Source organism: Belonocnema kinseyi, chromosome 1, assembly GCF_010883055.1.
Source record: "Belonocnema kinseyi isolate 2016_QV_RU_SX_M_011 chromosome 1, B_treatae_v1, whole genome shotgun sequence".
Taxonomy (NCBI): Eukaryota; Metazoa; Arthropoda; class Insecta; order Hymenoptera; family Cynipidae; genus Belonocnema; species Belonocnema kinseyi.
The window spans coordinates 2,515,742-2,540,571 of record NC_046657.1 but is presented as its reverse complement, the minus strand read 5'-3'; the positions used below and the strand labels follow the sequence as shown (position 1 = coordinate 2,540,571).

The following is a 24,830-nucleotide window of genomic DNA, read 5'->3' as shown; positions in this document are numbered from 1 at the left end:
CGTTCCATTCTCACTTTAACAATTCATTTTATCACACACATCCTTCAATTTTCAAAACTATTGAAACTCTGCTCGAAGTTCAAACGGGAACTTACTTCAAGTAATTTTAAATAATTAAATAATTAAAATAGAAATTCTGTTCAGTGCATTATTAGTGTCTTTTACTCTTTTTAAATGGGCTTAAGTAGGGCAATTTTTCTAAGGGAATAGCAAGAATATCTTATCTGGTGGAAAATTATCTACCCCGAAATGGAAATTTAACTCCAGTAGGACTCGTCGACTCGGAAATCGTCGCATAAAAATCCTTGAAGGGAAGTGTAAGCTAACCGCGATGAGAGAGCGCATTCGCTCAGGATCGCAGTAGACATCACGCGATGCCAGCGAAGAATACGAAGAAGCAGAATGCTGTATCTTCTAAAATTCACCGGCCTGTGACGAAAGTCCAATATTCGGGCCCTAAACCTTTAGAGATACGTCACTTTCAGGAGGATAGGAGACACAATTCATCGCGATCCGACGAGTCGTACCAGTAGGACCCGTCGATTCGAAACTCGCCGCATCAAAATCCTCGAAGAGAAGTCTTTGATATCCGCGATGAGAGAGTGCATTCGCTCTGGGACGCAGTATGCATCACGCGATGTCAACAAAGAATACGAAGAAGAAAACGTGAAGGAAGCCAGTTCTGTATCTACGAAAATTTGACGGGCCTGTAACGGTCGCTGACAAACTAGGGCCTTGAACATTTCGCGACACGTCACTATCAGGAGGAGTAGGAGACTGGTTCCATTCCGATCTTACGAATCCTACCAGTAGGACTCCTCAGAGGGAAGTCTGCACTAGTCGCGATGATAGAGCGCACGCGCTCAGGATCGCGGTATACTATACGTGATGTCAATGAAGAAGAAGAAGAGGTAGAAGAAGACCCAATGCAAGTCACTACTGTATCTAGGAAAATTCACTAACCTGTAACGGTCGGTCAAACATTAAGGGCATGTGATGCTTAGAAAATTGTCGATTTTACCAGTTTTAGGTTCCGACGGCTTTTTTTCTTCAATAATCAATATTTTGTCTTAAAAATTTTGGACATGATAGCGACTATGCTAACGGACGTCTCCACACCCTTGTTTTGGTTTAATTCAAAAAAGTTTTAATTTAGCAAAATCTGATTAATTTGCATAGCGCTTAGGAATTAGTATCGATTTGACCAGTTTTAGGTTCCGACGGCTTTTTTTCTAGAATAATCAATATTTTGTCTTAAAAATTTGGGAAATGATAGCGAACATGCTAACGGACGTCCTCGTACACCTTATTTGTGTTTTTTTTCAAACAATATTTGATATTGCTAACAACGTGTGTACATTTGGAGGTTATGTATGTTACAATTCTCCTGTGCGTTACTTCCAAACTACACAATATTTTTGGCCGAAAACTTTGGACTTGCAAATAAACATAGTAACTAATCTCGCGGAACTAACCCTTTTTGCAGGCAATCAAAAAAGTTTATTTCATAAATAATTTCCAGATTATCGGAAAGGCAGAGGTGAAAAACGACGTAACCTCAAAATAATACATATGCATAAAATTTTTATTTAGCACAATAAATTTTTTTTGTTATTATCCCTCAAAAAAGAATCCGGGGACGTCCGTTATGCTATTTTATAGCATCTCTGAATTCAGTTTTTAAAAATTTTCATTTTTGTGGAAAAAAGCCGAGGAAACTGTAAGTATCATATGCCCTTAAGCTACTAAAATTTTCGAGATACGTCAATACCAGGTGGTGTAGGAGACCCGGTCCGACCTAAAGGTGTTCGCACAAGAAAATACGTGTGCAGTATGCTGGAAACGGCTCATGTACGAGCCGTCCGTGCACAATAGGGTGATCCAAAATCATACCTGTTGATTTTTTTTTGGATTAGAGGGCATGCAACCCCCCTCCCCCCATTTTGTGAGCTTGCCGGAAAAAAATTCCCTTCAAGTTTGAGCCAAATCGGTTAATATTAAGACGTGCCGCAAAGGCCCTGAAAATCCCATAAGATTAACATGGGTAAATTTTAATTTTCGGAAAAATGGGATTCAGATTTGTCGATTTAAACTTAGCTTGCGGGAGATAATAAGAATTTATTGGCGAGTCTCTAATCAATCATTTCCATTACATTACTTTAAGTTTGGATGCCCCCCCCCCCCCTTGTGGAGCCCCAAATAACTTAAATTGACATTTTGACCCAAAATTGACACATAAATGCTCTGTTTTTCCCTTTTTTCCATTAATTATTTCTGTTTGTCAAGTGGAATGTTTTTAAATATTTTTTAACTAATTAACAATTGTTTAAAGAATTTATTTTTGTGTAAGTAATTTTTTTCGCACTCACTCATTAAAAGTTAGATTTTTTATGGTTGATTTGACAATTGGACATTTTTAGGAATAATGATCTTTGCCTGAAGCATTTAGTATTTGTTTGAACAATTAATTATTATTTAATTGTAACTTTTTCTTAAAAAGAGGTATAAAACTCTTGTTTAAAAAAAATTAGGTAGCTTTTCTGCTTATTATGAAATATGTAGGTCATTTAGATACTAGAACCTTATTTTGTAATAAATTCTTATTTGTTTAATAAATTTGGTTTGTTTAAACAATTTTTTGTGAAAAGAAATTTTTAAATTTTCGTTTTTTAGCAATTATTGTGGTCATTTTTCATTGTTGAGAGCAACATTGTTGGCTTAATTTCCAGTGACGTTAAAACAATACATAGATTTTTAATTCCTTTGAGAACACTAACAACTAATCTGCGGGATCAACATAAACAAAACAAAAACTTACTTTGAGCTTTCAGAGGACAAACGAGTGTGTCTTTTCATGGCCAATGTAAAACATTTTATGAACAAATATTAGTTATTTAAAGCATTTGTTTCACGTTTAAATACTGAAGAATAAGCGATGTGTTCAATTGAATTGAGAAAAAAATCAGATTTTTGCATCAGAATGTTTTAGAACACAAATTTTGCTCTTTACAATGACACATTACCACAATAATTGCAGAAAGACAGAAATTTCAAACATTAATTTCCGAAAAAAATGGTTTAAACAAACCAAATTTATTTAAACAAATGAGAATTTACTACAAAATAAGATATTAATATCTGAATAACGTAGATATTTAATGATAAGCAGCAAAGCTAACTAAATTTTAAAAAATAGAGTTTTATACTTTTTTTAAAGAAAAAGTTACAATTGAATAATAATAAATTGTTCAAACAATTACTAAATGCTTAAGATAAAGATGACCAATTGTCCACTCACACATAAAAAATCTACCTTTCAATGAGTAAGTGCAAACAAAATTATTTAAGCAAAAATTAATTGTTTAAACAATTGTTAATTAGTCTAAAAATACTTAAAACCATTCCACTTGACAAAAAAAATAATTTATGGCGAAAAAGGGGAAAACAGAACATTTATGTGTCAATTTTGGGCCAAAATGTCAATTTCAGTTTTTTGGGGCATTTTTGGGCTCCACAGGGGGGGGAGCATCGAAATTTAAAGTAATTTAATGGAAAAGATTGATTAGAGACCCCCCAACAAATTTTTAATATCTCCCGCAAGTTAAGTTTAAATCCAGAATCCTGAATCCCATTTATCCGAAAACCAAGATTTCCCCATGTTAATTTTATGGGATTTCCAGGGCCGTTGCGGTACGTCTTAATATTAACCGATTTGGCTCAAACTTTGTTAGGGATTTTTTTTTTTTTTGGCAACCTCACAAAATGGGTGGGGGGTGGCAATGCCTCTATTCGAAAATCGGGGTTTTGGACCACCCTAGTGCACAAGCACAGAGCGCCATCAAATCGAGTGCGAGCTGTTTACGTACCGTTCACCTATCGGACCGCCGCTCAAGAAGCAGAAGTTTGCGACGTTGCCAATTTGGTTTATTATATTATTTGATTATATAGATACACTTATTGATTTAAATTTGTTTATCCACAAAATACCCATAAATAACTGCAAATCTTGTCAGAGATATTCGAAATATTAAAAAAATTTTACTTTCTAAAATAGCTTTCAATACTGTCTTTTTTTCATAATGATAAACACTATAGTCTCTCCAGAAACACACCAATATTGGCAACGTCGCAATCTTCTGCTTCTCGAGTGGCCGTCCGATAGATGAATGGTACGTACCCAGCTCGCAACGCAGTAGCGCGACTGATCGCACGCGATTGGTTGGCGCTGTGTGCGGGCGTGTTTGTGCATGCCTGCGCGCGCGCGTGTGTGTGTGTGTGCACGGACGGTTTGTTCGGGAGCCGTTTCCAGCTTACTGCACACGTATTTTCTTGTGCGAACACCTTAATCCAACGCGTTCTACTGTTTATCGTTACGCAATTGCGTGACTCTTCCGTTCTGGCCTGCTAAGGATAATTAAAACAGCGAGACCCTCTTTCTAAATAATTAAAGTACTCCATTTTAAAAGTCCTATTATTACACATTTATAAATAAAAATCGGTTATTAAAAATATAAATACGGTTCAGTGATTCATCAGAGCCTCTTCTTAACTGGGTTAAGTAGGGCAATTTCTCTACGGGAATGGCAGGAATATATTTTCTGATTGGAATGATCCACAATACGCACGTGAACTGAATACGGGTAACATTTTGTGAATGTAGAATTTACAAAAGCAACTCGAGCTTAAAGCTTGAGTTTGATGGATGGTTTAAATATTACAGTATATGTATATATATTCTGCGTAGGGTAATACTGGACATTTGTGCTTCAACCCTGGTTCCCAGTCGTGTCATCATTTATAATTAGTTTGGTTGACAAGCACTGTACCATCACCTTTTAAATACTAATGATCAAAATTTAAACTTTTCGAATATTTCGTTGATTAATAATGAAAAGTAGGAAGAAATTTTTGTAGAAAATTCCTTAGAAAAATCGATCAAAATCTAAAAGTACTTTTGGATCGAAATTCATCACGTTTGGTAACAATTCTACTATTTGGTTGCAAGTTTGAATATGTTGTTCAAAATTCAAATCTTTTGTCAAAAAATCGTATTGTTTATAAAAAGTGTACCTACTTAGTTTTAAGTTGAAATAATTTTTTAAGAATTGTTTTGTTTCAAATAAAAATTAAGCTATTCCATTTTTTGCTAAAAATTTATCTTTTTTATTGAAAATTCGTTTTTTTTGCAATCGTTATTTTTATGACATTCTTTTTGATGGAAAATTGATACTTTTTGGTTAAAAATGCAACTGCTTGATTCCAAATTTTTATTTTGGTTTAAGGATTGAGCTATTTCATTGAAAAAACATTTCATTTTTAATTAATTATAAACAAATTGTTCAAATATGAACAATGACATGTTCGTGCAGTATTTATTTTTATTGCTATAAATATCAACTACTTGGTGTGAAGTTGAACTACTTCGTAAAAAATTCATCGTTTTTATTTTTGGGCTGAAAATTCATAATTTTAGTTGAAAATTCAATTAATTGGGCATGAATTACTTTTTTTATTGAATATTTTTATTTTTGGTGGTAATTAAACTACTTTGGTAGAAAATTAAACTATTTGATTAAAAATTAAACTATTCATTTAAAAATTGAACTTTTTTATCGAAAACTCAATAATGATGTATATGCTAATATGAACGATATTAACTAAAGTCAAGTTAATTATTATTGAATTAATTTTAGCGAAAGCAATTTTTCAAACATAGTTGCGTTTCTTAATTTTCAATTTTATGTCTACTTTTCAATTAGAACGAATTAATCAAATTATTCAACTTAACAAAAATGGTAGTTTAAACAATTTACCATGCTTATGAATGATATTTAATTTGCTTCATGATATAAAGTTGCAGTTCTTGTGAAATATTGCACTATTGGTCTATTTTTCAAATCAAGTGACTTAATAATTAATTGAATTAAGCAAAAAAAATTTCCTAAAAAAATTCGTATTGTTTATAACTATCTTCATATATATTAATACCAGATAGTTGAGATTTTTTCTGAAATTTTTAACTTCTTTTCCACTTTCGAATTACAGTGAAGTAATAATAAATTTAAACTAAAAAAGTTATTGTTTGAAAAAATTAATTATTATTGTTAATAATATTGTCTTTGCTCAATGGTACAAATTTGCGGTTTTTTCTTAAACTTTTAATTTTTTGTGCACTTTTCATTCAGTACAGTAATAATTAATGCAAGTTAAACAAAAATGATTATTTAAACAATATATTATTGTTAATTACTATATCAACGTTTTAGTTAAGAATAAACAATTAATATTATGGTTAATTTCAGCAGGATGGATATGGCTTTTAAGTTATAAAAAAATAATAAAGAAACATTAAAGACAATCATATTTTAAACATTTTTTCTTTTTTGTTAATATATTTTTCTAGAATAAAACATATATTTCGGATGTTCTTCAAATTTTTTATATGAGTCATATTATATTAAATATAAATTTTCCTTAAAATAGTTACTAAAAGCCTTTTTTCTAAAATTAATATTAATTTATATTTAAGAAACATCCGCAGTTTTCTAGCATTATTCCAAGAGAAGATAGTTATAAACTAGAATAAATTGTTTAAACAATTATACTTATTAATTTTCATTAATAAAATGTTCAGAAGAAATCACAGTTATATAGCATTAATAAATAGCACGGTTAAAAGCGATAATAATTTGTTTAAATAAATATTTTTGCTTAATTGACTTAATTAATAAATCAGTCCAAGTGAAAAGTAGAAAAATCGATAAAAAATATAAGAAAAATAGCAATTTTCAAGTATTATTCAAATGAAATATTATTAGCAATAATAGCAAATTGCTTGAAAAATTATTTTGTTAACTTTAAACCATTCTTTACCTCACTCGAATTGCAATTTGGATAAAAAGGTGAAATAAAAGAAATTCTAGCATTATTCTAAGAGAATATTATTAAAAATTATAATAAATTGTTTAAACCATTTATATAAATATTAAATTATCAGTATAAAGTAATATTTTATGTATTAGGAAGTATTTTCATTTAAAAGTACGGAGCAAAATTATAATTAGTGCCAAAAACTCGCAAAAACCCTTTTTTAACTTACGTGGTTTTTTTGAGACCTTATAAAATATAGTTATGGGGATGATATTCAAAAAGTGATACTTTCTTCGTATTCTGTGTCTAGTTTTGAAAAGAAATTTTAGGTTTAAACTCGATTCATCTAATGTTGAAAAGTTTTAATAAAATGTACCGAAACGCATTTTGAAGTAAGATTTCTTTTGGGATGGAAGTGAATTAAAAAAAAGCGAATGCACGACCAAATGAAAGATTTATATCTCTGTGTCTTTCTCTTACGGTCTATCTATACTTTCTCTCTCTATTCAAGTCTTTTTTATGCGCCAATTCGCAATTGCTGTAAAGACTTCTCTTCAGTATCCCCACTACTGCCACGCAAATCTTTCTATGGCTTCTCTCTATATATTCGAGTCTTTCTTTTGTGTGGCAGTTCGCAATCGCTCTATATATTTTATTTTGGTCTCCCCACTACTGTCACTAAATACTTTCCATGTCTTCTCTCTCCTCTCAGGACTCCCTTTTTACGGCGGTTCACAATTACTCTAAAGGCTCATTTTCGATATCCCCACTACTGCCAAAAGGATAAAAGCTTATCCAACTGAGGCTCACTTTTCCCGTATGGCCCCACTGTCACACACTTTTTTCTTATCGGAAATATGTTTCAAGCTTCATAAAGCTTCAGTCACCTCTAAATCCAATTTTTTTCAAAAGCAAAAATATGGTTTTATTGTTGCGTTCATTCGAACAAATGTCTGGGGGATACGCATGAAAATGTGAAGAACAAAAATTAAGAGCACTCTAATTCTATATTAAATTTGATTAATCATGAATTCCAGTTTATACGCCACAGATTCATTGCTTATAAAATTTGGATTTCGCGAATCCTGGTGCTGAGCGTTTTAATGGAAAATGTAGATTTCTTCATTAAAATGTAAATGACATCTATAGAGAGTTGAAGAAGCGCATCTTAAATATTCTACATACACATCCTAACCATTCATAAATAAAAAATTACGTTTACTAACCTGGAAAACTTGAAATTGCCTGGAAATTTTTATATACATGAAAAAACCTGGAAATGTCGAAACAAAATTCTGGAAAGTGTGAAGTAGTATTTTAAATTATAATGAAAAATTTTTATAAATTATAATGTTAAATTATATAACAATATTTTTCATTTGCAAGAGTAGCTTTATATTACTATGTTTAACTATTTTGTTGAAAATTTGTCGTTTCTTTTTGTGGAAAATTAATTTTGTCAATTGAAAATATAAATATTCCATTTTTAGGTTAAAATTAATATTTTTACTCCAATTGTTTTTAAATTTAAAAATGGAAAGATTCAGGTAAAAATATAATTATTATGTTACAAATTTTGTTGAAAATTCAATTTTCTTCTGGAAAAATAAATTTTTTCAACTGAAAATATAATTTTTATATTTTTTGTTTAAAAGTAACATTCTTTAGTTAAACATTCAACTCGTTGATTGAAAATTTATTCTTTAAGTTGAAAATGGAAGTACTTATAAAATATCATTTTTGTTAAAAATTTATATTTTTGAGTGGAAAATATAGAATTTTATATGAAAATTCATATTTTTTATTTGAAATTTAACTATTCCAGTTGAAAATTTATCATCTTAGTTACAAATTCTTCACTTTCATTGAAAATTTAACAATTTTGTTGAAAATTCTTTCTTTTTTTGTGAAAAATGAATTTTTACAATTGCAATTGTAACTATTCTATTTTCAGTTGAAAATCACACTTTTGTTAAAAATTAGATTTTTGGTTGAACTTTAATAAATTTAATGGAAAATCTAAGTATTTTGTCAATAATTATTATTTTTTTAACTAAAAATATAACTAATATAACTGCATATCATAATTTGATTCGAAAATTCATCTTCTTGGTAAAAAATTGATTTTTTAACTGATAATTCAAATATTAATTTTTGGTTGAAAATTTATATATTTTAGTTAAAAATTTTTAAGTTAAAAATTGTTTAGTTTATATGAAAATTCATCTTTTTATTGAGAATTGAACAACGTAGTTAAGTTCAATATTTTTCTTTAAAAAATTCAATTTTTTGTTCAAAATTCATATTTTTAATTGAAAATTTATCATTTTAGATCAAAACCTTTTCTTCTTTTGGTTTAAGATTCAACCATTCAGTCAAAGATTAATCATTTCATTTGAACATTCATCACTTTAGTTAAAAATTTAAATATTACCGTTTTTTTGGCATTTTTTAATTGAAAATACATGATTTTCGTTAAATAATTAACAATTTTGTTTAAATATATTTTTCTCATATTTTTTCAGCTGCGATTTTTTCTGTTTAATTTTTCGTCAAAATTATTATTTTTTTAGTTAAAAATGCATTTTTTTAGATAAAAATGGATCTTTTTGTTTAAAAATATAACTATTTCAGTTAAACATTCATTACTTCAGTTAAAAATTTTATTATTTCTGTTTTTTCTGCAAATTAGTCTTTTTTAGTTGAAAGTTCAGTACTTTAACTGAGGATTTAACAATTTTTTTGAAAATTTGTTTGTTTTTTTTTTGGTAAGAAATAAATTTTTTTAACTGACATTTTATCTATTCAATTTTTGTTTGAAATTGTGTATTTTTAAATTTAAAACATATTATTTTAGATGAAAATTTATCTTTTTTGGTTTAAGATTCAACTATTCCAGTTAAATATTTTTCATTTCAGTTGAAGATTCATCACTTTGATTCAAAACGTAAATATTTTAGTTTCGTTTGAAAATTGGTCTTCTTTAGTATAAAATTCATTACTTTAGTTAAAAATTTAGAAATTTTTGTAGAAATTTGTTGTTTATTTTGTAAATAAATTAATTTTTTAGTTTGAAAATTCATATTTTTTAGTTGACCATCCATATTTCTTAGTTAAAAATGCACTGTTTTAGATGAAAGTTCATCTCTTTGTTTTAAAATTTAAATATTCCATTTTTGGTTACAAATTTAGCTTTTTTAGTGAAAAATTCAATGTTGTCTTGAAAATGTATCTGTTTCAGTTAAAAATGTTTGTACTTTGTTAAAAATTCAACTATTTCAGTCGAAGATTCATAATTTTAATTTAAAATCCACTACCAATTTCTCGCCTAAACACAGAATATTTTCTGAACTCTTTTCATGAACGCAATTTTTTTTAAAGCCTTTACCGCTTCTGGTAAAAAGTTGAAAGTTAAATATGCCAGGATATTTTCGCTTCTTGGAAAAAATCTCGTAAATCGATAGAAAAATTTTTTCACTCAGAAAAACTAACCCCAACTTATCAATGAACATCATCCACTAAGGGCCATTGTGTCCGTTAGTTTATGCGTGACCTAATTTGACTTAATGAAATACCGCCGTAAAAGTTCAGTTCACGAAGAATTATGTTCTACTTTAAACTACGTTAAAATTTCGAAGTTTTCGAGAATTAATTATAATTTTTTATTTATTTAATTCTCCCGAGTTTTCTACAGATATTAATAACAAAACAAAAAGACGATTTTTTTATAAAAATATATTATTTCAGCCAAGCAGTTCCATTAAAAAGCAAGTGGTTGAACTTTCCCCAAATAGGATCATGTTTTTTAAATTGTTCAAAATATATTTTTTTAACCAATCAGCGAATAGTTCAACTTTCAATTGCAGGAGATACATTTTTAATAAAACAGTTGAACTCTAAACCAAATAGTTAAATTTTCAAGCCTAAATTTTTTTTAATAGTTTAATTTTTTAACAACTGAATAAATTTGTAAGCAAATAGTTGAATTATCAACAAAAAAGATAAGTTTTCAACCAAAAATGGAATAGTTAAATTTTTTATAAGAAAAGTAATTTCTTAACAAAAAATATTAAGTTTTGAATAGCTAAATTCACCTTTTAAAATCCTTAACAAAATGGTTGAATCTTCAAAGAAATGGACGAATTTCCAAATAAAAAATAATAATTTTTACGGAAAATAATAATTTTTCAACAAAAAATTACTATTTACACTAAATTATTTACATAACAGTTGAATTATACAAAAAAACGAATTTTTAACCAGTTTTATCCTCGAAAAAAGATGATTTAAATCAAAATAATTAAATCTTCAACCAAAAAGAGTTTTAGACAATTTATATATAAATTTTTAACAAAATTTTGAATTTTGAAGCCCAAAAGACGAATGATCTGTTTAAATTTAAGAGAAAAGCGAATTTTTAACAAGTTTATTTTAGTTATAAATGACAAATTATTATTTATTTCTTAATTATTTAATTTTCCCGCGTGCTTTGGCGTTTCTAGTGCCCAAGGCATTTTTGCCAGTTGAAATATATTGCATTTTTAACAAAATAGAGATAAATTTTTTAAACGAAAAGACGATATTCTTATAAAAATATATTATTTTAACCAACATTTTCATTAAAAAGCAAATAATTGAACTTTCAATAAAAATAGAAAATTTTTTAACAAAATAATTCAACTTTAAACCGAATAGTTGAATTTTCAATTCTTAAATAAGATTTTTTTCGGAGACAGTTTAATTTTTAAACAAAGAATTGCATTTTGAAACCAAAAAAAAACGATTTTTCGAAAAATGGAGTTGAATTTTCGATCCAGAAAGAACAATTTTCAAACTAAACAGCTGAATTTTTAAACAAATGCGTACATTTTTAACCCAAAAGTTGAATTTTCGAAAAAAGATAGGTTTTTATTAAGGAATTGAAAAGTTTTTTTTTTAATAAAATAAATTTTCGACTAGCTGAATTAACTTTAAAAAGACAAATTTCTCAAGATATAGTTCAACATTTAACCAATTGGACAAATTTCCAACCAAACGAGATCAGTTTTTTGCAAAAAATAATAATTTTTTGATAAAAAGATTAACTTTTCTACCAAAAAGACGAATTAAAAAAATGCAAGAATTTTAAACTAAATTGTTTAAAAATGAAGCCAAAAAGACGAAATATTTTTAAAAAACAGTTTAATAAAGAAACGAGTTTGCAATAAGTCAGATTCATGGAAAAAACTGATTTTTCAACCAAGTAGTTGAATCTTCAAACAAAAAGAATTTGAAACAAATTCCATGAATTTTTCACGAAATTCTTTAATTTTGAAGCAAAAAGACGTATTATCGACAAATCGAGAAATTTTTCAAACCAAAAATGTGATTTTTTAAGAAAAAAGTTAGTTTTATACTGAATAGTTTAATTTTCAAGCAAATAAACAAATTTTTAACAAATAGTTAAATTGTAAACCAAATGAATTAATTTTCAACCAAAGAATACGATTTTAAATCAAACATATTAATTTTCAACTAAATATTAAATTTTTTAAATAAAAAGTTTAATTTTTAACCAAATAATTGACTTGATTATCTAAATAGTTTAAATTTAAGATGAAAAAGTGAATTTTAAACAATTTTAGTTCACCGGATGATATGAATCATCAATAAAATAGTTGAATCCTTCACCAATTGAATGATTTTTTAGCAAAAGAATTTTAAACAAATTACATGATTTTTGACTAAATTGTTGACTTTTGAAGCCAAAAAGGCGAATTATCGGCAAATCGGGTAATTCTTGTAACCAAAAATGTTATTTTTCAAGAAAAAGTTAATTTTCTACTGAGTAGTTTAATTTTTGACAAAATAGTTAAGTTCTAAACCAAATGAATGAATTTTCAACCCAAAAATATGATTTTTATTCAAACGTTTATTTTTTGCCTAAATATTTCAAATTGAAGAAAAAAACGAATTTTGAACAAGTTTAATTCACTGGAAAAAGACGAATTATTAATAAAATATTTAAATCCTTAACCAATTGGATAGATTTTCAAAAAAAGAATTACATTTTAAAAAAAGAGGTGAATCTTTAAAAAAATGTTTTGACAATTTTTAACCTAGATTAAACCGTAGGTTCCTGTCCGCCGCAATTTTTTGGTTTAAGAAAAGTACATTAATGTGACAAATATTTGACACAGTACTAAGTATTTTTAATAAAAATAGCTCTAATTAATATAATCGAGTTATAAATTTATTTAATATTTAAAATTTTAATTAATAATGCAAATTTGTAGAGATTTCGCTCGTACAATATTTTATATTGAAGATTAAAGAATAATTCAATTTTCTTAATAATCCTTACAGAATATGCGGCTATGGAATTTAATTTTTTTAATTTTGTTAAGTCCGAAAAGTGCTTGGTAAAAAAAATTATTTAGAATTCTATAAAATAAATTTAAAAAATTAAAAGCTTGAGAAACAGAATATTGCAACATTATAAACGTGACATAGCCTGCCTCAATTTGAAATCATTGCTTTATTTTAATTGCTTAAAAAAATATATAAAATGAAAAAGCATGTTTTATTCTCCTTAAATTACATTGGATGAAAAGACGAATTTTCTCTTCAGAAATGGATTATTCAAACAAAAACAATCAATTTTCAGCAAAAAATTAATTTTCACGAAAGTAATCAAATTTTACACAACAAAAATTAAATTTCAAACCAAAAAATTATTTTTTTTACAAAAAGACTAATTTGAAACCAAAAAAGGATTTTTCACTGAACAGTTCAATTTTCACCCAGGGACATAAAATTTCAATAAAAAAAATAAAATTTTAACAATGTATTTCAACTTTTATCCAAGTACTTGAATTTTCAATTAAAAAAGATTCATTTCCAACAAAATAGTTTAACTTTTAACCAAAGAGATGAATTTTTAAGTAAAAATATAAATTTTCAACAAAAATAGTGATTTTCAATTTAATTGATTCAACCAAATCTTGCGAACAAAAAATTTAAATACTGAAGTAAAAAAGAAGAATATTTAAACATTTGGAAGCATTTGAATAAAAAATTAAATTTCTACTAAAAAAGAGAAATTTGTATATCAAATTTTTTTTTGAATTTTCATCCAAATAGATTTTTAATGACTTTTCAACAAAAAAAATTCGTTGCCCTCTATTATGTGTTAATTTAAGTTAACAAACAACAAATCACCATCAATTTTTCTCTTTAAAAAAGTGTTTTCCATCTCGTATCATATACAGAGCATAATACTTAAGTTGTCATTATTTTAAACAAGAATTTACACATATTTCGAATTCTCTGTTGCAGATAACGGGCTGGTAACTGCAAACCTGGAAAGATGGTCATCTTTGCTCGGGTAAGTTAAATTAAATTAAATTTTGAAAATGATTCAGTTAAGTTAAAAACTTAATTATAATAATAATTAAATATTATTATATCAATATCTATCATAAAAAACAGTTTCTTTAAATATTATAAAAGGGCTCAACATTCTGCTCTTGATTTTTAATTTTGATTGATTCACTTATAAATAGTAAATCCACGAGATATTATTTATCTGTCGTTTCACAAAAACGTAGCAAACAATTAAAAACTACGATTTCAAGGTGGCAATTAATTTTTATCGCGAGACGGATAAAAAATATACGTCTTCGAATAATTGTAGTTTTAAATTGTTTGCTGCGTTTTTATCCAACTATAAAAAAATAATATCTCGGGGATTTACTCTGTATCAAATTTAAATAATGGAAAAAATGCTCCTAATTTACGTAGATGAAAAATGACTGAATATATTTTCTTTAAAATAATATTTTCTTGAATGCTCTTCAATCCTTCCGGGCTGTACGATATAAGACATCTGCGTTGTAAACGTAGTAGTTGGAGTAAGGAAATTGACTGAGATTTAATTAGAAGGATAATTCAAAACTCGAAGGAAGAGATTCGTGTCTCAATCCTAGTAAAATGACAAGAGGAGATATGTGATAACCAAAGTTGGAGGTGTACTCTCTAACTCTTAGTTTCAGTTACTCGGTTCAACTGAAATTCGCTTAAGCTGCGTGAGGGTCTGATAATCTCTCTCTTACAAATCCGAATGGGGTATCGTTCCAAAACTTAGCTAAATATACCTCAAATTGTCACAAATATTTCCTTAAAATATGATTTTTTAACTATAATGTTTCTTCGAAATATCTATTCAGGGTTAGCCTCTATCCCGCTTATCAGTTTTTTTATCACGCTTTTCAGTTTTTCTATCTCCCTTCTTCCTTTCTCTTTCCCGCTTCTCAGTTTCTTCATCACACTTCTCAGTTTCTTCATCCCGCTTCTTAGTTTCCCTTTTCTGCTTCTCAGTCATTCCTTATCAGTTTCTCTTTCCTGTGTCATAGTTTCTCCATCAAGCTTTTTAGTTCTTCTATCCCACTTTTTGGTTTCTCCATTCCGCTTTTCAGTTTCTCTATTCCGCTTCTCAGTTTTTCCAACACGCTTTTCAGTTTTTCTTCCCCACTTCTCAGTTTCTCTATCACACTTCTCAATTTATCCATCCAGCATCTTAGTTTCTCCATCGTGTTTGTCAGTTTCTTTAACATGCTTCTCAGTTTTCTATCCACTTATCAGTTTCTCTACTTTGATTCCGAGTTACTCCATCCTGCTTTTCAGTTTCTTCAACACGCTTCTCAGTTTTTCTATCCATCTTATAAGTTTCTCTTTCCCGCATCATAGTTTCTCCATCAAGCTTCTCAGTTCTTCTATCCTGCTTCATAGTTTCATAACCTCGCTTTTCAGTTTCTTTATCTCGCGTCTTTGTTTCTCTATTTCTATTCTCATTTTTTCCATTACACTTCTAAGTTTCACCATTGCGCTTTTCATTTTTTCCACCACGCTTCTGACTTCTTCTATTCCGCTTTTCAGTTTCTTCATCACGCTTTTGAGTCCTTCTATGCCAATTCTCAGTTTCTCTTTCACACTTCTCAGTTTCTTTATCCAGCATCTTATAGTTTCTTTTTTCTGCTCCTCGGTTTCTCCATCCCGCTTTTCAGTTTTTCCATCTCGCTTCTCAGTTTTCTTATCACGCTTTGTAGATCTTCTATCTCGCTCATGAGTTTCTCTATACCTCTTCTCGATCACGCTTTTTAGTTTCTCCATCAAGCTCATCAGTTTTTCTATCCCACTTCTCACTTTCTCTGTCACCCTTCTCCCTTTCACTCTTCCACTTGTCAGTTTCTTTATCACCCATCTCAGTTTCTCTATCCCGTCTATTAGCGTCTTTACTTCGCTTCTCAGGTTTTTATCCCTTTTTTCAGTTTTTCTATCCCGCCTCACAAATTCTCTTTGACGCTTCTCACTTTCTCTATCCTATATTTAAGTTTCTTCATCCTGCTTCTCAGTTTCTGCATCACGCTTTATATTTTCTTGACCACACTTTTTAGATTTTCTATTCCTCTCATCAGTTTTTCTTTTCTATTTAGTTTCTCCTTTCCTCTTCTCAGTTTTTCTGTCATGCTTCTTAATTACTCTAAACTGCGTCTTAAATTCTTTATTCTGCTCCTGAGTTTCTTCATTCTGTTTCTCAATTTTTCCATGAAGTTTCAAAGTTTTTCTATTACGCTTCTCAGTTTCTCTATCCCGCTTCGTAGTTTCTTTTCCGCGTCATACTTTTTCCATACCGTTCCTCATTTCCTCTATCCCGCTTTACAGTTTCGCTTTCACTTTTCTTAATTTCTCTATCCCGCATCTTAGTTTCTCTATTCTGCTACCATAGTGTCTCCATCCGTTTTCTCAGTTTCCCTATTACACTTCTGAGTTCTTCTATCACGCTTCTCAGTTTCTCTATTACCCTTCTCCCTTCATCTTACCCGCTTCTCAGTTTCTCCATCAAGCTTCTCTGTTTCTCTATAACCCTTCCCCCTTCATCTTTCCCTCTTCTCAGTTTCACCAGCACACTTCTTAATTTCTCCATCCCGCGCCTTAGTTTCTCTTTTCCGCTTCTCAGTTTTTGGATTACACTTCTCAATTTTTCTGTCCCCCATATCAGTTTATCTTTTCCGTGTCATAGTGTCTCTATCACATATCTCAGTTTCTTCTCCTGCTTTTCGGTTTTTCCATTCCGCTTTTCAGTTTCTACATCACGCTTCTCAGTTTCTTTACCACGGTTTTTTAATAATCTATCCCTTTTATTATCAATTACTCTATTCCGCTTCTACAATCTACTTTTAGTTTCTCCATCACGTTTCTAAGTTCTTCTGTAGCGCTTCTCAGTTTCTCCACCAAGCTTTACAGTTTTTCTACCACACTTCTTAGTTTCTCTATCATCCTTCTTCCGCCATTTAGTTGCACCTTCCCTCTTCTCAGTTTTTTTGTCATGCTCCTTAATTTCTCTAAACCGAGTTTTAAATTCTTTATTCTGCTCCTTAGTTTCTTCATCTTGTTTCTCAGGTTTTCCATGAAGCTTCTAAGTTTTTCTATTACGCTTCTCAGTTTTTCTATCCCGCTTCACAGTTTATCCTTTTTGCGTCATATTTTTTCCATCACATTCCTCATTTTCTCTATCCTGCTTCACAGTTCCGCTGTTACTTTTCTTAATTTCACTATCCCGCATCTTAGTTTCTCTATTCCGCCACCTCAGTTTCTCCATCCTGTTTCTCAGTTTCTCCATCACGCTTCTGAGTTCTTCTATCACGCTTTTCAATTTCTCCGTCAAGCTTCTCAGTTTCTCTAGAACCATTCTCCCTTCTTCTTTCCCGCTTCTCCGTTTCTCCATCAAGCTTCTCAGTTTCTCTATAACCTTTCTGCCTTCATCTTTCCCGCTTCTCAGTTTCTCTATCACACTTCTTAGTTTCTCCATTCCGCTTATTATCAGTTTTTCCGTTCCGCTTCTCAGTTTCTTTACCACGCTTTTTAAAATATCTATCCCGCTTATTATCAGATTTTCTATTCCGCTTCTCCGTCTCGCTGTTTCTATCCTCCTGATCAGTTTCTTTTTCCTGTTTCATAATTTCTGAATCACGTTTCTCAGTTTTTCTATCCCGCTTCACAGTTTATCTTTAACGCTCTCAGATTCTCTATCACGCTTTTCAGTGTCTTTACCATGCTTTTTAGTTTTTCTATGCCGCTTAGCAGTTTCTCTTTCCCGCGTCATAGTTTCTCCATCAAGCATCTCAGTTTTTCTATCCACTTCTCAGTTTCTCTACGACACTTCTCAGTTTCTTCATCTCGCAACTCAGTTTCTCTTTTCCGCTTCTCAGTTTCTTTACCACGCTTTCAGTTTTCAGTATCTCCGTTCCGCTTTTCAGTTTCTCTTTCTCGCTTCTCAGTTTCTTCATCGTGCTTTTTTGATTTTTTATCCTGCCTATCGGTTTCTCTATTCGTCGCCTTAATCTCTCTAATTTCTTTCTCAGTTTCTTGATTCCGCTATGCAATTTTACTTTCCTTTATTTCGGTTGGGATCCCCCGCATCCCAATTGATTTTTTTAACCACCTTTTTTGCATTGACTAACTTTCTAAAAAATAAAGTCCTTCTGGGTATCAGTGTAGTGAAAAGAAGTTATCTGCAGCACCCTATAATTTCCTTAAAAAATAAACACCACAATTTAATTTGCATCATGTGATTTCAAATAAATTTAATTCTATATGCCGCATGGGTATAGAAATCGTTTCTAGTGTGTCTATGCATATTGATTTTAAATTATAATAATAGAATATATGATCCAATTGAATGCAGAAAGGGATATTTCATTCATGAAGATTAAAGTTTGTTTGGAAATACGACAAATAATGAAACTGTTCGTTACGTACACAGAGGAGGGTATCAATCCGGAATGAGAAAACAAATAAACTTTGAATAGGAAGCAAACTAGAGAACAAAAATGTGACACTCTTAAATCATATTTGTATGCAACCAGCAATCGTTCGCAACTTTTACCTTGTTACTGAAACGAGTATCCTATTTTTTTAAATCCAATAAAATCCAATCAATTTCATTCACGGAAAATTGAATGGTGGTCGTAGGTTAGAGAAGACCTGGAAATTATGAGAAAATCAAGGGATTTTATTATTAAGGAAATTTGTAAAAAATCTTGCAAAAGTCGTGGAATTCCTATGACAGGAATATGAAATTAAAGTCAAGGATAGAAATTAGTATTTTATTCCTAATAAGAAATTTAATTATTCGATTTATAAAATTGATTTTAGGTTAAAAATATTTCAAGAGTTTGGTCTTCAAAGATTAAAGCTCAGAGAAAAATTAGCGAATTTTAGAAATGAAATCTTGCAATTTTATTTTTTTTCTCTTCCACCTTACTATTATATTTTTAGTAAAAAATTTTATTATTCATTTGACCACTGAGAATTTAAAGTTTTCTTATGATTCATATATCGGTGTTGAAAATTAAATTGAAACCTTTCTTGGTTGAAAATTCGCCTTATTGTAGTATTCGACTGTTTTTTTTGTACAAAATTAAAGCTTTTTTCTTTAAAATATTTACTATTACATTATTCATAAAAAATTATCTTTCTTGTTAATAATTGACCTACTGGGTTAAATATTCAACCGCTTCGTTAAAAAGCATCACTTTGCATTTTTTTGTGTAAAAAACTAGTTTATTGGTACAAAAATACCTCTTTTTTGTTAAAAATTTTACAGGTTGATTTAAAATCAACTTTTCAGCCTATAATTCGTATTTCGGGTTGAAATTTAACTGTTTTACAGAAATATCTTTATTTTTTTTTTTGCTTGAAAGTTCAGCAAGTTGGATAGAATTGTTTTCTTTTTTGAGTAAAAAATCTTTTTTTTTTCTCTAAGAATTGTCCTATTGTACGAAAAGTTGAAGATTTTAATTGACCTTTGTCCCTTTGGTTGCAAATTTCTCTATTTTATCAAAATTTCGGGTTTTTCTGTTGAAAATAAATTTTTTAAACTAAGAATCTAATTATTCCAGTTAAAGATTCGTCATTCTAGATGAGAATTCATTTCTTTGGTTGGAATTTTTTTCTGTAAAAATCAGTTTTTTCAACTGAAATTTTAACTCTCCCCATTGAAGATTCATAATTTTAGTCGAAAATTTATTTCTTGGTAAAAAATTAGTTTTTTTTATAATAAATCACATTTGTAACTGAAAATTTAACTCCTCCGGTTGAAAATTTATATTTTTAATTAAAAATTTTAAAATCTTGTCAGAAATTCGTTTTTTTTCGGTTAAAATTAATTTCTGTTAACTGAAAATTTAACTATTAAGGTTGAAAATTCATCATTTTTATGAATGATATGACTGTTTTTTCTGAAATTCAGGGGTTTTTGGTTAAAAATTAATTGATTTAACTAATAATTTAATTATTTCAATTGAAAATTCATCCTTCTAGACAAAAATTTATCTATTTAGTTGAAAATTATTTTTTCTTCAGTAAAAATTAATTTTTTACTTAAAATCCAACTATTTCAATTGAAGATTCATCATTTTAGTTAAAAAGTCATATCTTTAGTTAACCTTTCCATTTTTAGTTGGAAATACATCTATTTTATTTGAAAATTCTACCATTTGTTTAAAAATTCATGTATCTTGGTTTAAATTCGACTTTCTTCTAAAAAATATATTTTTTTGCTTAAAAATGTAACTATAAATGGATTGGAAATGTATTTCTTTTGCTTGAAATAATTCAATGAATTTTTTATTTTATTTTTTATTTTAAAGTTAAAGACAAAACTAATAACTTTTTTTGCACTTTTCTTTATTTTATAAAATAGATCAAAAGAACAAAATAAGAGAAATCAATTTTTTGTCTTATTACTTAATTATTAAACTCTCCCTTAAGAGAAACTCAAACAGAGATTAGAAATTTAATCATAAAAAGTAATTTATTTTATGTGAATATGAGAATTTGCGGATAGATGAGTGTTTCTGTCTTTAGCTACACAATTAGGTCTAGGTGTGGGGTAAAGTCGGCTAAAGCACGATGTAAAGTCGGCTGAAGTTCGGGGTAAAGTCGGCTATGTTAAGGGTAAAGTCGGGTAAAATATGAGGTAAATTTGACTAAAGTACGGGGTAAAGTCGATTAAATTACAGGATTAAGGTAGCTAAATTACAAGTTAAAGTTGGCTAAAGTTCGGGGTAAAGTAGACTAAATTACAGGGTAAAGTTTTCTAAAGTGCGAGTTAAAGTTGCCTGAATTTCCGGGTAAATACGACTAAAGTACAGAGTAAACTCGACTAAAATACGAGGTAAAGTCTGCTAAATTACGAGTAAAAGTTGGCTGAAGTTTATGGTAAATTAGACTAAAGAACAAGATGAAGTCGGCTAAAGTACGAGGTAAAGTCGCCTGAAGTACCAGTTAAAGTTGGCTGAAGTTCGGGGTAAAGTCGACTAAAGTACAGGATAAAGTTGGCCAAAGTACGAGGCAAAGTCTGCTAAAGTGCGATTTAAAGTACGATGAAGTTCGGGGTAAAGTCGAATATAGTAAAGGATAAAGTTGGCTAAAGCATGGAGCAAAGTCAGCTGTGGAACGGAGTAACATCAGCTAAAGACTTGCTCTGCTTCACCTATCGGGGAAAATGTACGATAGGTAGAACTTGAGTCATTAAGCGAATTTCAATTTTCAGGAGTAGTTTGAATATATAGCTTACGACGATAAATGCAATTTGAACCCGAACCATCGAGCCGAAGAACATAAATTCTGTGAGTAATAGCTCATCACGATTTCAGTATTACCATGTTATATATTAGTTTTCGCATGCAATGGGACCTTATTCTCGATAAAACGTTACTTATAGGGTTACATAACTGAGCAAATTCCCGGAATTGTAAGTTCCAAGAAGAATACTCTAAATTAAAAAACGTGTCGCCGGGGCATTGTGGAAGTTAGAGTAGGTAAATTTAATCATTCATGGTCGATAATATCAAAGGTATATTAAAAAAAGCATATTATAAATTTACAGCCCCCTAGAGTGGGTAGTGTTTATACTTTTAAGGGTAGCATTATAAATCAAATGAAATTAAAATTATTTACAGTGATGCATATAATAATTTGGTATCCATACTTATTGCTTTTATGTGAATGATTTGTTATTTTTACAACAATAAAAAATTAACACTTTTTAGCGAATTAAGATCGGGCGATACCTATTTGATCGCCTCCTACCTGCTTGCTCTACCCCCACTTTCCAACTTCCCCCCACGCAGCTGACGGATCGCCGGATTATCATCGCCAGCCCTTTCCAGCGGTGTTCTTTTGTACTTGATGACGAATAAAATAGCGTAAATAAATATTTTTGAAAATTTTCAATTTGTAATTTTGAAATATTTCAAGTAAAATCTAAATTACTTATTACACAATTTTAAAAATTTACGTTTCGTATTTTGTCCCTCAATATGTACGATTATTTTTGCACTCAATGGCAGAAAAAGGGGGGTGAGACAAGAACAAAAATATTACGTTTTTGCAGGTCATTACTATATACTTAACGATTGTTTCTTTTAAAATAACCAATGCTGCGGGAAACCCCTAAACATAACCTTAAATTCTTCATGCTTTTAGATTTTCTCAATCGTTAATGATTTTTTTTTAATATCCTTTCAATAAAAACATCTAAAACTTACCTTAAGGACTGCTGTCTCTGCTCAAGAATTGATGATTTTTCATTTGAAATATCTGATCCCTTTAACATAACCCGTCAAACATAACCTTAAATTCCTAAAGCTTCTTAGATTTTCCCATCTCTTGGTGACTTTTCTTTTAAGATATCCTTTTAGTAAAAACAAACTGAAAGAAATTTTATAATAATACTTGATATTTCAATATTCATAATTGATATATCGATTACGATTTAGGGAAATTATGTAAAAATAAAAATTATTGTCAACGTAATTACGAAACTTTACAATTAGAATATGAAAACCTAATATCTTTAGAACAAGAATTGGTATATTCAGTAGCAAAGATTGATATTTTATGTATTAAAACGCAGAATAAGAGAAATTGATAATGACATATTCAAATAATATAAAAGCAATTATAGAAATTAATTGATTGAGGTATAAAAGTTAATATAAGTATTCTACAAATTAATATAGTCTAAGAGAAAGTGTAAGGTAATAAAAGATATTTTTATTTTCTGTGATAGACGCTAACAGAAATTGTAATCTTCAGTTGAGGAGATTGCAAAACACTATATCAAAAAATTTGAATCTGGCCTCACGATGTGAATCGGAGAACTTCGTGTTCCCCGCGAAACTGGTTAAGATTCATGTATGGACACGTATTTTCCAGTGTTTTGTTTTTAAGACAAGAGTGGTAATAATTGGCTAAAGTATACATTTTTTTATGATACTCAACTTACAAAATATAACATTTATTAGTTACAAATTTCAAGGATTTTACCACTCAGGTTTTTAGCATCAGATTACAAAGCATTACTAAAGATTCTAGAAGGTTTCAATATATTCTAAAGATTTAAAAATATTTTAAAGGATTTTTTAATGTTTTACAAAGAATTATGAACGTTTTACGAAGATTTTATGGATTTGAACGATTGAAAAGAGGCGTGTACATTAGGGTGGTCCAAAATCATACCTGTTGAAATTTTTTTTGGATTAGAGGGCATGCCACCCCCCCCCCTCCCCCCATTTCATGTGGATGTCGGAAAAAATAGGAAAAAATAGCCAAATCGGTTAATAATAAGAAGTGCCGCAAAGGCTCTGAAAATCCGATAAAATTAACATGGTAAAATTTTGGTTTTCGGAACAATGAGATTCAGGTTTCTGGATTTAAACTAAGCTTGCGGAGGATATAAAGAATTCATTAAGGAGTCTCTAATCAATCATTTCCATTAAATTACTTTGAATTTTGATGCCCTCCCCGCTTGTGTAGCCCCAAAAATGCCCCAAAAAACTGAAAATGGCATTTTTGCCAAAAATTTACACATAAATGCTCTGTTTTTCCCTTTTTTGCCATAAATTTTTTTTTTCTCAAGTGGAATGCTTTGAAGTATTTTTCAACTAATTAACAATGGATTAAACAATTTATTTTTGTTTAAATAATTTTTTTTTTATCACTCACTGAAAGGTAGATTTTTTATGTTTGATTGAACAATTGGATATTTTTAGGATTAATGCTCTTTGTTTCAAGCATTTAGTATTTATTGAAACAATTAATTATTATTTAATTGTAAATTTTTCTTAAAAATAGGTATAAATCTCTATTAAAAAAAATAGTTAGCTTTTCTGCTTATTATTAAATATCTGCGTCATTTAGATACTAGTACCTTATTTTGTAATAAATTCTTATTTGTATAAACAAATTTTGTTCGTTTATATAATTTTTTTCGAAAATAAATTTTGGATAATTCTGTTTTTTGCAATTAGTCTGGTAATTTTTCATTTTTGAGAGCAAAATGTTGTGCTTTAATTTCCAGTGACGTTCAAAAAATACAAAAATTTCTAATTCCTTTGAGAATACTAAGAGCTATTCTGTGGTATCAACATAAAGAAAAAAAACCTACTTTGAGCGTTCAGAGGACAAACGAGTTTGCCTACGGGGATGATTTAAAGGAAAAAATTATAAAAATAATTTTAGATCGACAAAATTGAATGTAATTTTTATAGAATAAAGTCTTACTAAAAAAAAAAAATTTTCATGACCAATGTAAAACATTTTATGAAAAAACATTAGTTATTTAAAGCAATTGCTTAACGTTTACATATTTAACAATAAGCGATATATTTAATTGAATTGAGATATACATCAGATTTTTGAATCACAATTTCCAATAAAATGTTACATTAATATTTAGTAAATTTATGAAACAATACGATAATGGTTTAGATAAAAAATTTTGCTTTTTACAATGACATATTACCACAATAATTGCAGAAAAACAGAAATTTCAAACATTTATTTTCGAAAAAAATTGTTTAAACAAACAAAATTTATTTCAACAGATAAGAATTAATTACAAAATAAGTTAC

General features: G+C 29.1%; 2 protein-coding genes across 2 annotated transcripts in view; one reads left to right on the top strand and one right to left on the bottom strand.

The window, feature by feature from the left end:
• LOC117167135 (NACHT domain- and WD repeat-containing protein 1) overlaps window positions 1-24,830 on the top strand; it is an 898,576-nt gene that overhangs the window by 738,791 nt on the left and 134,955 nt on the right. The window contains exon 6 of the mRNA XM_033351831.1: window positions 14,188-14,236. The gene's annotated coding sequence lies outside the window, so the exon portion shown is untranslated. The remainder of the gene's footprint in view (window positions 1-14,187; window positions 14,237-24,830) is intronic.
• Window positions 17,375-18,031, bottom strand: LOC117171381. Its single transcript, XM_033358635.1, has 2 exons — window positions 17,910-18,031; window positions 17,375-17,858 (listed from the first exon to the last, which is right to left on the bottom strand). Exons 1-2 carry the CDS (start codon window positions 18,029-18,031, stop codon window positions 17,375-17,377), a joined length of 606 nt encoding a protein of 201 aa, XP_033214526.1.

Excerpts from the sequence above, each read along its gene's own strand:
- LOC117171381 (XM_033358635.1), bottom strand. The coding sequence starts at position 18,031 with ATGCTTGATGGAGAAACTATGACGCGGGAAAGAGAAACTGCTAAGCGG. Across the intron at positions 17,859-17,909 it reads GAGAGCGTTAAAGATAAACT|GAAAAAGAAACTGATCAGGA; the intron begins GTGAAGCGGGAT and ends ATTATGAAACAG.